The sequence below is a fragment of the Triturus cristatus genome, chromosome 7 (genome assembly GCF_964204655.1).
Source record: "Triturus cristatus chromosome 7, aTriCri1.1, whole genome shotgun sequence".
Classification (NCBI taxonomy): domain Eukaryota; kingdom Metazoa; phylum Chordata; class Amphibia; order Caudata; family Salamandridae; genus Triturus; species Triturus cristatus.
The window spans coordinates 1,278,030,644-1,278,042,891 of record NC_140590.1 but is presented as its reverse complement, the minus strand read 5'-3'; the positions used below and the strand labels follow the sequence as shown (position 1 = coordinate 1,278,042,891).

Genomic DNA, 12,248 nt, shown 5'->3' with positions numbered 1-12,248 from the left:
CAATGTCGACAAGACCAAATTCTTGATCATGAATCCTCCTAAGAAACTTGGGCGTCCCCCGGCCTTGAACTCTGTTCCTTTAGAAAGGGTATTAGAGTTTGACTACCTGGGAATCCGCCTTAGCGATTCACTGAACTGGACCCCGCACATCCATAAGATGCTCCTCACCCACAAAAGGGTGGGTGGTGTTTTGCTTAGGAAACAAGGTTTTTCCACAACTAAACCTATCGCCCCAGTTGTGGAGATTTATAAAGCCAGAGGGGTTAGCGCTGCTTAATACGGGGCGGAGTTGTGGGGTACATGTAACCTGGAAGTACTATAAAAATCTGAGAGCAAATTTCTGAAAGACCTGATGGCTCTCCCTTTGAGCACGCCCACGGTTCCTGTGCTGTTGGATCTAGGCTGCAGATCGATTGCAGATCAAGCACGACTTCGTCCCTTGCTCCCGTGGGCCCGGTTGTGGAGAGTGCCCGAATTATTCTCTTACTCTGAGGCACTGTCCGAGGTTATGGCAATGGGGGGCTGGCATAGGATCAAATGGTTAAGGGACGTTAAATGCCTCTTAGGGGAGCTGGGTCTTGGTGAAGCTTGGGTCACTCGATCTGCCCCACCTAAAGCCACGATAAAGAAATTGTATTGGGAATGGGTCTCCTATAAGCTCACTGTCGATCCACGTCATTGCAATTCCACCGCAGCCTTTTTGAGGATTAAAGACGTGGTGGCCTATGAACCATATCTCGACATGATTCGCATTCCCTTTGACCGGGCCTTGTACTTCAAGTTTAGAGTGGGGACTTTACCTGTAGGCAACCTAACAGCCCGGTGGAAATCATCCCTCTAGTCCTCCCCCTTCTGTGCCCTTTGTCCCACGCGGGTCGAGACGGTGGCACATATTCTTTTTGAATGCCCAGATTATTGTACACCTAGGAGGCGCTGGCTCAAACCACTGTGTAGACTTTTAGGTACTCGCCAGCACATTGTGGCCCTACGCATCTTATTGTCCGACACATCCACCTTGGTGGTTTGTGGGGTGTCAAAATTTCTAAAGTGGTCTTGGTTGATTCGTGTAAAAAGGCTGTCAGTCTCAATTTAATTCTATTCTTAACTGTATTTTATTGGATCATGTCACTGTTTTTATTTCTCTTTTGTATATATTGTAATAACTGACTATTTTTACTTGTTGTAAAGCTTTTATGATATTCATATATCGAAATAAAGCCTATCAATCAATCAAATCAATCAATTGCTAAGAGATGATAACATTTACCATTTGTCTAAACAAATTGGGATAGGAACGGTCCTGAAGAAAGCCCCTTCACCCAGAGAAGCAGAAAGTAGGAATGAAACATGTCGACCAGTGGCTTGGGGGACATAATATATACCCTTAGGAAGCCACCATTTTCCTTGCTTTTAATCTTGCAAAAGGTACTCAGATTTACAACAAAAAAAAAAAGAGGAACCGGCAGGCAATTTTAACCAATTCCCATAGAATCCCACAGGACATACGTGTTTCAGTAACAAATCGTGTGAGCCTGCCCACTCACTCTAGGAGCAGTGGGTGAGGATTTGATGACGAAGCAAGACACAGGTGGTAGTTGTTGGTTAGGATACTATAAAATTATCTAAGATTTCTAGGGTCTTCCAATTTCCACCCATTAGGAGATAGAGAAGGTAGGAGCACCCTTTTACTGTGGTTAAAAAAGAGTAAACACATGATTCCTGCCACAATACAGCCACTTGAAAGAAAGCATCCTGGATCTATTGTGGTCTTGTGGGAATCTATGCTGGTATGGCAAAGTAGTTGTTCACTAGTACAATGAAATGATCTATTAATGGAAAGCTGAATGTACAGGGAAGTGGTGCAGGATGCCTACCACTTAAAAGAGAAGACGTTGTAACTCATTGGAACAGGTGGGCCCACCAAGTCTGGATCGAGTCAGATAAGGTTTAGCTTCCATGGCTCATTTTCTAAAATTAACCAGCTTTCAAAATGGGGGAGAGGAGTTACAGCCACAGGAACACACCGGAAATTAGTATAAATTAGCAGATAACGATGCCTGAAAAGATTGCTCCTTAAAAATACCATAAACAGAGTGATTTTTATATAGATTTTATTAGGCAGAAAAAAGTATCCCTCTCCAAAGAAATATTAAGAATAATTTTCTGAGCTTAAAACATCATGGGAATACAAAACAGCATGGAGTTATTATGTCAGGAGCTTGAGTACCAACCAATTACTCACAGGTCTGAGCTAGAAGAAAGTGGGAGTCACACTTTTGCAGTAGGGGCGGGGAGGGACACAAGTAGGGTTGCAGCTTTTCAATTACTCAGTAATCTGCTTGGTGCAAGCTATGTGATATAAGCAAAGGAACCCCGACGTCCAGCGTCAGGAAAAGGCATGGTGCTTCTGTACAGATGAGTAAGAAATGCTTCTTGGGTAATATGCACAAGAGAACTGTTTGAGAACAACTATGCAAGGACTGACTGTAGACTCAACAAAGTTACAACTAGACAATTAGAACAAAAATAGTAAACAGAATAAACTGGAGCAGCTTAGACGGAGTGCCCAGAAGAAGCCATGACTCAACACTCCTGACTTCAAATGCAACAAATTGCCAATGAGAACTTTTTTCGGCTTACTATACAACAACAAGGCAGCTTAGATAGCAAATATGGTTTGCAACAAAATAATAATCCATGATCCTGTTTGTGATCTCACTCTCACCCAGGGAACAGCTTCATGCACAGCTCTCCCACAACTCTCGACAATTTTAATAGGAGATGTGTTCTAGCCTTTTTGTTTTCCCCAAAATGAAACATTTACTTCTATGTGATAATAGTCACCAATTTGCTTATTTGGCCTTTGAAGTGCTTGTGGAGTTATTTCCATCCGTAAATCCAGAACAGGCAATAATAGAAAAGCACTCCCATTACCTTTAAGGATCTTATTGAAGACATATGCGGCATAAACAAACAAAATGAGCATTTTTATTCATCCGCGTCTTACAACAGAGGCACAACAAAGATACAAATATTTTTCTACAATCTATTATTTTACTTACTCGATCCTAAAGGCTACTTAAAGCACTTAAGCCAAGAATGCATTTTCATCCTTACTAGATTTCCGCTGCAGGAGATTTTCAGCATTTAAGTACATTTTCAAACAGGGGCCCCATTCAATTTTTGGACTTACTGGCCACTATCAGAACCAGGTATCCGAATAATGTCTTATTGTCCAGGAAAAGCAGAGAAGTTACCTGCGTTGGTTTCTGTGAAGGCAGGGTAAGGTGCCGTATTTTTAATTATAATTCTGAATAAGAAAGTAACATCTTGATGAAAAACTAGCAGACTACATAATTAACCAAAAATAGAAAAAAAACATAACAGGTCAGCTGGGAACAACCCCCCAAAATACTATTTGGGTCACACATTTAGTAGTGCAAAATAAATAAATAACACTATAAATGAGACAGATGTACAAAGCAGCTCTACAATTCCGCTCCAGGAGTGGAAGACCTCAGTTTAGGTGCCGGATAGTTATGCTTCCGGTGACTAGCAGGATCAGATTACATTCAAGTTCCCACTGCCATTCGAAGTTTTAACATGGGATCTCTTTTTCCAAGTGCTGTCCCTCAGATTTACGTGCAGTGAGTAACTCAGCATCACGTGACGGACTGTCGCAGTACCCGGCTAGTATTTCAGGAGCAGCACCCTGTCCTCAGGAGTGTTGGAGCAAGATCATAGAAATACATTCTTACAGCAGAGTCATCACCAGATACTGGTACTGAATGTGTTGGAGTGAGTCAGGAGGGAGTGTTGCCCAGATTGTGCAGAAAGCAGGTCTTCATGCCTTGTTTATGTCCCATATCCCGGCAGGTCCTCAGGGCGGCTCTCCAGTGAAAATGGAGGGATACGGCAGTCAAACATGTAACCATCCTCTCGTTCCATTCGAAATGTGCCCCTGAGAAAAAAAATACCCATGTTATTGTGCCTGTAGGAGAGGGTGCCTGAGCGCTGGTTTTAGGGGAGCAATAAGAGATGGTGCGGATGAGCAGCTGGGGGGAAGTGGGGTATGTGTGCGCTGTGTAGCGTAGGAGTGTTGGTTGTGGGACAAGTCTAGGGCATGGTTCAGACTGGGAAAGATACAACACTGACACGCAGGTTTTGAAGGAGCTCAAGTACTTATGTAGGAGAGATGCCAAGTTTATCATGCAGAGTGGAGAAAATGTTACTCACCTGTACCAATCGTTTTGCAGCTTGTAGAGCTGTAGGTTCACACGAGATGCACACTCCTGCTATCTAATGTTGGGCTCGGGCAGTGCAAAGTTTTTTTTTTTTCACATAGATGTACTTTCAGTTTTAAGGTGACTCAAGATTCACCACCTGAAACATACAATCCACAAGAACACAGACTCACCATCAATTGGGTTTTCTCAATAGGGTTAGTGTTGAGAGGTGAATCATTAAAATGTCTGAACTGGAGAAAAATAATTATTCATAATTAAAGTAGATAAGCATTAATGTAAACACATGTGGTGCTGTGCACTCATATGTGGAGGTGGATAGGGCGCATGAGAATCTACAGCACTACAAGGTGCAGATCAATTGGAGAGGTAACGTTCTAGATTTCCAGCATGTGCTGATGAAGCTCAAATGCTTTGGAGAAAATGAAAAGCTATACCCAGTCCCTAAAGCGGTGGCTTATGAGTAGCAACCTGAGACATGTGGGGCAATGTTTTAAGTAGTTTGTCAGACTTGTACTTTTTATGGGGAGATGGATGACCACACAATTATGCTTAGTGAATGTGTAGCTAGACAACCAAGTGACAACTTGCAGATATCTCCTAATGGGATACGGTAAAAAAAAAAAGCCATTGTGGTCCACTTCTTTAAAGTAGAATGAGCCATTTGCACAGAGTGTAATGTGCATTTGCCTCTGGCATAATAAATCTGAATGCATTCTGCAATCCACCTTGGGCTGCCAAGGTGCGACTGGGCAAATGCAACTAACACCTTCGTTTTTCTGATGGACTTGGTATGGCAAAAAAAAGTACATAATACATCTAAAGTCAGTCTTCTCACGACAGACTGTGGCCGCAGAAAAAAGGAAGAAACGTCAACAGACTGGTGACAAGAAAAGAAGCGCTGACTTTTGGCAAGAGACAAAATGTGTCCACTACGGACAACATAGTCTTTATGCATCTACAGAAAAGATTCTTCAGTGGGCAAGGCCTGTATTTGACTTACTCTTTGGAGAAAAATGATGGCTACTAAGCAAGCCACCTTCTGGAAGAGAAACTGCAGAGGACATGATTGCAGGATCTCCAAAAGGGGCACGAAAGTCAAATATGGACAACAGTAAGGTCCCATGAGGGCGCTGGTTGTAATCTAGGAGCAATTACCCTCTTAAACCGTACCATGAATGTTTTAACAGCAGGAATTGTAAAGGTGGGTTGGTGGTGTCTGTTTTATAAGTAGGCAGCTATTGCTCACAGGTTTATATGTACAGAAGAATACTCCAGCCCTGATGTTTGGAAGTGCAGCAAATAATAAATAATATTTTGTACAGTAACCCACAAGGGCTATATGTGTAGACTGTTACACTAGTGAATACATTGCTTGCATTTAGATGCCCCGGTGGTAGACTTTCTAGGTTCTTTCAAACTTTGCATACATTTTTCAGGGAGCTGTAAATACCCAAATTCTAGGATCCCTTCAGAGTGCAAGATTGCGGCCCCCGAGGTTGAAGTGCACTATCTGTGCCAGCTGTTGTGTGCGCAGGTGTTGAAGCAGTTGTAGCTTCCAGTGTGGGGGAATGGACAGCTCTCTACACAGCTCTCTAGAATTAGAGAAACTGTCATGGCTGTCAAGCCCAGAAGGAAGCTATGGGGACCATTGGTGCTTGTCACATTTTCCTGATATACGAAATCCATGGTAGCAGGGGGAAAAGTGTATGCAAATATCCCTGCCCAGCTGATCCACAGGTCATTGCTCGAGGACTGTGGTTGAAAGTAGCTGGGTGCCAAAGTTTGGCACATTGCTTTCTCATGTCTGGAGAATAGGTTGATTGCTGGAATGCCTTAATCTGAGAAGCCACTATTGGTTGTTGTTCTCCAACTTAGGGGTTTGCAGAGCACTCCTGCAGTGGAGATCAACACAGTTGTGTACTCCCCAGGGATGTGTTCAGCAAGCAAAGATACTTGAAAAGCTAGCCAAACGCTACATTGTCTGTGCAAGCCTGGACAACTACACAAAGTGTGTGCTCAGTTTGTTTACATAGTACCCGGTAATCAGGTCTGTTTGAATTTATTTCTGAAAGGCTTGGAGAGCGAACCTCATATGTTCTAGCATACTGATGTGCAGGAGATGCTTTTTCAGGAGCCACTCACCCTGCACTGCGAAGTCTCCCCTCTAAACTCCCCAACCTATGAGGAATGAGTCTGTATTGATGGTCAACTGCGGCTGCGAGTCGACAATTGACCTGCCCAGTCGTGTAGTAGTTCGTGTGCCACCACTGCAGTCTGTGCTGAAAATTGGGCTCCTTCAACACTATACCAACCAGTTTCTCAGTCGCCTATGACCACTGTTTGGCAAGTTCTTTCCTGGGGAGAATCCTAGTCTCTGATGTCAGTCGTTGGAGGACGCATAAGGATTCAGCTACTTTACTGCTTCAGGATATCAGAGTGCCTCTCCTGGTTTAGTCATCGGAGTAGATTCATTTGACGTCTTCGGAGGTTGAGGTAGAGACTATACAGTTCTGGAGCTGCATTGCTGAATAGGACACCCACCTTCTATTCCATTTGGAGTGCAATTGTCTTTTTTGAATAAAAGGCGTTATACGCTGATCAAGCACTCTTGTTGCGATTACTCGGCAGTTTTCAGATTGGTTATGTGTGTGACATTTCCATGCTTCCAGTGTACTTATGAGTGACATTCAACGACCAAATGCGCAACAAGAGTAACACTTTCGGATGAGTAAAAATAAGGAATGCAGTGCATTTTACAGACAAAAGTATCAGAAATCACCCTTTTTTGAGCAATAAGAAGTTCAAAAAAGAACTGGAAACTGCTGGAAAACATTGGAAATGGAAGTTCATTAACCCACTGCAGCTTACTATTATGATCGTTATTATGGTAAACTTAAAAGAAAAAAAAAAAGAGTGCATTATCAAATACATTTCTTTATCTTGAATCTCTCAGTTTTTCTTTGTTTTTGTTTTATTTTTATAACATTATTAGATTTTTCAATTCCTCCGCTTTGAAATTAAATTGCATCTGCAGAGTACCTTTACATAAGTTAACCACTTGATATATCACATTCCCAAACCATAAAAGTCCCCCCTTTGTGCGGACAGCTGAGTGCAGTATAGATGGGCTTCTTCAATTGGGCACACAGTCACTCCCACCCTCCACTCCGCCAGGGAAGGGGCGTTCAGGGAGCTCCACATACGAGCAATATCACGTTTAACGACCAAGGTGGCAATACCCACAACGTGTGCGATCAGCCCGAGGGCCGCTGATCTCATCAACCATGCCCATGAGGGCCACTCTTGGGTTAAGTGCAAAGTAATATTCCAAGACCTCTGAGAGTTCACATCTTATATGTTCCCAGTAAGGTGAGAGGATTGGGCAGGGCCGGACAGGGCAGGGCCAGATCATGTGGTAGAAGTTGGCTGTGGTTGCTGAGCAGTGGAAGCAAGTGGGGTGGGGGATCTTGCCAGCATGATATAAACCTGTTGGGGTGAGGTAGGTCGTGTGCAGATAAGTTAATTGAATGAACCAGAGGTGTGTGGAAATGGTCAGCATGCGCGAGGCAAGCCTAGCCTCCCACCAGTCTGCCTCGTCCAGTTCGCCAATTGAGTCCACTCAACATGTTTGAGAGTGTCAAAACTGTGTGGGGCATTCGCAATGAATGATTGATAAAGTTGGTCTATGATGCCCCACCAATGCTTCCCAGTAGCAGTTTGGCCTCGAGGGGGATAAATTCAGGAATGTAAGTGTCAGGAGGAATTTTGGCCCGGAGGGGGTGGCGCAGTTGCAAACATTTGTGGAATTGCGTCTAATGGAGGTTGTAGCAATCTTGTACGTCTTGAGAAGTCAATATATATTTCCCGGCCCAGACATCCCCCAGGACTGTGATGCCTATCAAATCCTATTTACGGAATCCCTCGAACCCCGCCACGTGGCTGAGCCATCGCCCCCTCCACAGTGGGATCATCCCAATCAGTCTACCGTTCCAACCCAAAAATCTCAGTGCGGACCTCCCTCAAAGGAAGACCACACAACTGATGTCGGGCAGAATGTGAGGTAATGGGGCGCCATATAAAATATATAGGATGCGGTCTAGCCCTTAGAAGAGAGAGTTCCCCTAGATAAGTTGGATCATACCACCCACCCACTCACCACTAAACCAGTCGCTAATGACAATTAGTTGGGAGGTATAGTAACTTTGAGGCTATTTTATGTAGTTACCCGAAGACGAAAGACCAAGAAAAGAGTTAAATAATAAGTTGTGCTTTAAGCCAATTACCCTCATTGCACTGCTCTTTGGTTATTGCTCTGCTGCTGGGCTCACCTGTGTCGGGGAGGGGGGGCGGCGGCGTGGGGACAGTGAGCTCACATTGGCAGTGTTGTAGTAGAATGAGCTATTGGGGCCGATTGCAGTCTCACAATAGGTTGGTGCTGATTGAGGCTTGACTTCAATTTTTTGCCTAGTTTTTTGGGTATTCTTTGCAGTTCTTACATAGCACGAATTTGACCCTTGCTCGGTTACCTTCGGGTCAAGTTTGTACTATACAGGATTACCAGTTATACGAAACATTCCTATTTTTCAGACACAGGTGCTACACAGTCACCGAAGCTGACCCCTGGCGCTGCCCTAGAGCCGTCTGGCTATAAGCGGGCCAGCGTGAGGAGTGTCTTGGGTCGGGCAGCCTCCGATTATGGCAGCTGGTTGTCATCATCGTCCATCCAAGCTGACAGATCACCCTTGCCTGGCACTTTTAAGTGTGCACCGGTGCCATGAGTATAGATGTCCTGGTCACACTGTATGCATTCCCCAAGTTGATAACACACTAGTGTCAACAACATAATTTATATATTGAGTGGGCAAGTTTAAAGTGCCTAGGCTGGGGCCCAGGAGTGAGGGGAGCGCACACTTTGGGAGATAGTGCTCTGACCCCGCGGAAGCAAAAAACCATCTCCACTAGCACATACAGTTTGTTGCGGCACCATCTTATTTTGGATGGTGAGAGCAAGAAGAGAGCATGAGGATAAACAATCTGTATGCTGCACCTGGCCAATCACTTTATAATGCACATTGAAAAAGGCACCAGATCCACAGGAGGTTGTCTCTGTCTCGGTTATCAGTTCATTTTATTTTCCGACATTGTTCATCTCAAGTGACCCATAGAGGTTGAGCCTAAGACCAGCTCACAATGTTATTTTTTTTGGTTTATAAAAAACAAAGGAAGCTGCACTCACAGCTGCTAGTGCAGTGAGGAAACAATGTATCAAGTAACTTTCTAGATGCTGATGTAACTAAAAGGGGTAAGCTCTTCCCGGATCGGCGCTGTCTGGCGCAGAAAAAAGATGAACTGACGTCAGCGCGCGAGGGCGGCGTCTAAGTACTCCGATGACGTGATTCCGGGCACGACGCCGACGACGGACGCGGTGCCGCAGACGACGCCTAGCGACGCGCAAGGGGTATTGCTGACGAAAAATCTTTCCGGATCCAGCCTGACGCCTGGGGATATTCTAAGGTGAGGAATCTAACTAACGTGTTTCTTTCAGATAAAACAGGTCTGTGCTCAATGTCCAAAAACAAATAATAAAGTGTAGCATCTGTGTTCAGGTGTATTGTCGTTTTAAGGGAAGGTATAACAAGTCACCGTCAACAAAAAAAACAACTTGTAAATCTCAAGATCAACACTTGATGGCAGAACTGTGAACAGCAGGAGTTACAGCTGCACAGGCTGCAGACAGTGTTTTTTCGCCTGCCTCTTGTGCAAATCAATGGGCTGCCCACTCACCACATATGACCACTCGGGGCTTGCAGAGACACATGGCTGCTGTACTGGAAAGCTGGTTCCTCCTTAGACAGGACTGGCTCCTAGAGGGAAGATAACAAGGATCAGGTATGCCGCACATGACATCTGGACGCGCCCATGTCCCTTCTCAATTCAATGTCCAATGACCTCATCCCTTCAAAAGATGCCCAGCCTTCAAAAGCCTGGTGACCAGACCCCCTACATGAATGATCAATGGAGGAATAAGGGCTTGTGTGGATTATTGGTATAAAACTGCATGCCACCGTAGGCCACTTCAAAGCACTAAAAGGACTGGAGAGAGGACAAAAGAACAACTAGAAGAGCAGAAAAGATTGGAAAACATGGAGGAAAAGATGCAGGCCCTTATCAATGGATTGGCGCTCTACAGACAGGATTGAAAGGCGTAGAGAATGCGTTTTGCCAGTGGAGCCATTATTCCCTGGGCCTGCGCTTTTTCAGGATTCCATGCTTGTACTGCAAAATATACATTATGAAACATGCCTGTACTGTTTATTACTAGTGAGACAGCTAACAATAGATTGGGTCACACGTTTGACCAACTGTTTTTTCTCTTCCACTTTAGTCTTTTTTTATGTAGGCGCCTCTGGTTTTTTTAAAGTTCCTCAGTGAAGTGTTTAACTTTGGCCCCACAAAAATCTGATATGCCTGGTGATAGTTTGCTGTGGGTAACCTGCCATAGGCAGCTGACTAGCAGGTATTGTGTAAGAAAAGCTAAGGAATGTGATAGGAGAGGGAGGCAGAATTCAGGGCAAAAGTTTAGGGGTTGGGTGATGATACCAAGAATAATACGATCCTGACAGAGGCCATTGTAAACTCTGTACTGTATTATATTGATTCACCTGTATCACATAAAAAAAGAATGAAGTCCAGACAAGCTAGAAACAATGGTACATTAAAGATGAGGTAAACCAGATTGCCATTTGGAGGCGGGATACTGTTCTCCCCACCACTTTTCACCCTATCAACCAAGACAAGAATTCTTGAGAAGATTGCCTTTTTGATTAATACAGGCTCAGCGTCTAAGGCTTGTGTTCCATAAAGGTGCTAGATTGAACACTCTGAAAGAAAAGCACCCTGTAGCTATCTCAGTGTGGTGCAGTTCAGCCTGTATGATCAGGAACTCCAGAACACACCCTTCAATACTGAAATCTGTCTTTTGTGACTAATGCCTGATCTTGTCTGTGCATCAATTGAGATAATGCTGCTTTCCATTTGAAGTCTACCTTGTGACGTTCATCCCACCTTAGGCCAAGACCAGTCGAAAATTGTGAAGTCAATTCTAGATTTGGATGAGCAGTGAGGGGGCAACGTTGGGAGAATCATACTCCTGATTTTACCCAACCATCAACAGGGGATCTATGGATAATAACTGGGGAGGAAATGAGCTAGAAAAAGGACAAAGGAAACGGGGGCCCAGAAGTTCATTACCTTCTGGATCAGTTATTCTATTTCCATAACATTTCCCATCTCTCATCTGCTCTGCCGTGGGCACTCAAGACATATAAATGATCGTTCCACTGAACTTCCAGAGGTGCCACCCTAGCTAATAACTCACTAGCCTACAGCCTTACAGATACACAAGTCCAGAAATATCTTGATTTTGCTTATAGGTCAGTCTGCACTTCTGGTTTGTTTATATAGCGCTTACACGCCTCCTTACTGTTGCTTCAAAGCACTCAAATGCACATAAATGCAAAAGCAAGCAGTATCTAGATATACAGCAAAGTACCTTATGTGTGAGTGAACTGTGTGGAACTAAACACAAATTGAGAGGTCCAAGATTTCTCTTGGTGCAAATGCTCTGCCCTAGAGTCTGGTCAGTGCATAGACAGTTTAAGGGTGGCAGTGGTTAATTGTGAGCAATGGGCTCAACATTAGTCAGAGTTGGCTCTTCTGAGAGTTACTTGCATAGGTCAACCCCCTGGAACGAGACACTGAGCAAGCCCCCTCAAGTATACAGGTGATGTAACAACATAATGAGGTACAGTATTTACTGATCTTCGTTATGCTGACAGAATCTGAGACTACTGGATGTAGGGGATGCAAGGACGAATAAGAGGGTCGTGTGTGTGCATACTATAATTATACACTTCTGTTGCCACAGTGTTTTAAGCATAAGTCTAGATTTTACAAATTTGCCATCATAACCTGGAGATTTAACCCCCTAAAATGTGTTTC

The 12,248-nt window shown here is 44.1% G+C and overlaps 1 protein-coding gene across 1 annotated transcript in view; it reads right to left on the bottom strand.

The window, feature by feature from the left end:
- Positions 1-2,093: 2,093 nt before the first annotated feature.
- Positions 2,094-12,248, bottom strand: part of LOC146811823 (polymerase delta-interacting protein 2-like) — a 128,988-nt gene continuing 118,833 nt past the window's right edge. Inside the window, exons 10-11 of the mRNA XM_085618816.1 lie at positions 10,032-10,111; positions 2,094-3,961 (exon numbers count right to left, since the gene is read on the bottom strand). Coding sequence (XP_085474942.1) covers positions 3,856-3,961; positions 10,032-10,111 — 186 coding nt within the window. The 3' untranslated portion in view covers positions 2,094-3,855. The remainder of the gene's footprint in view (positions 3,962-10,031; positions 10,112-12,248) is intronic.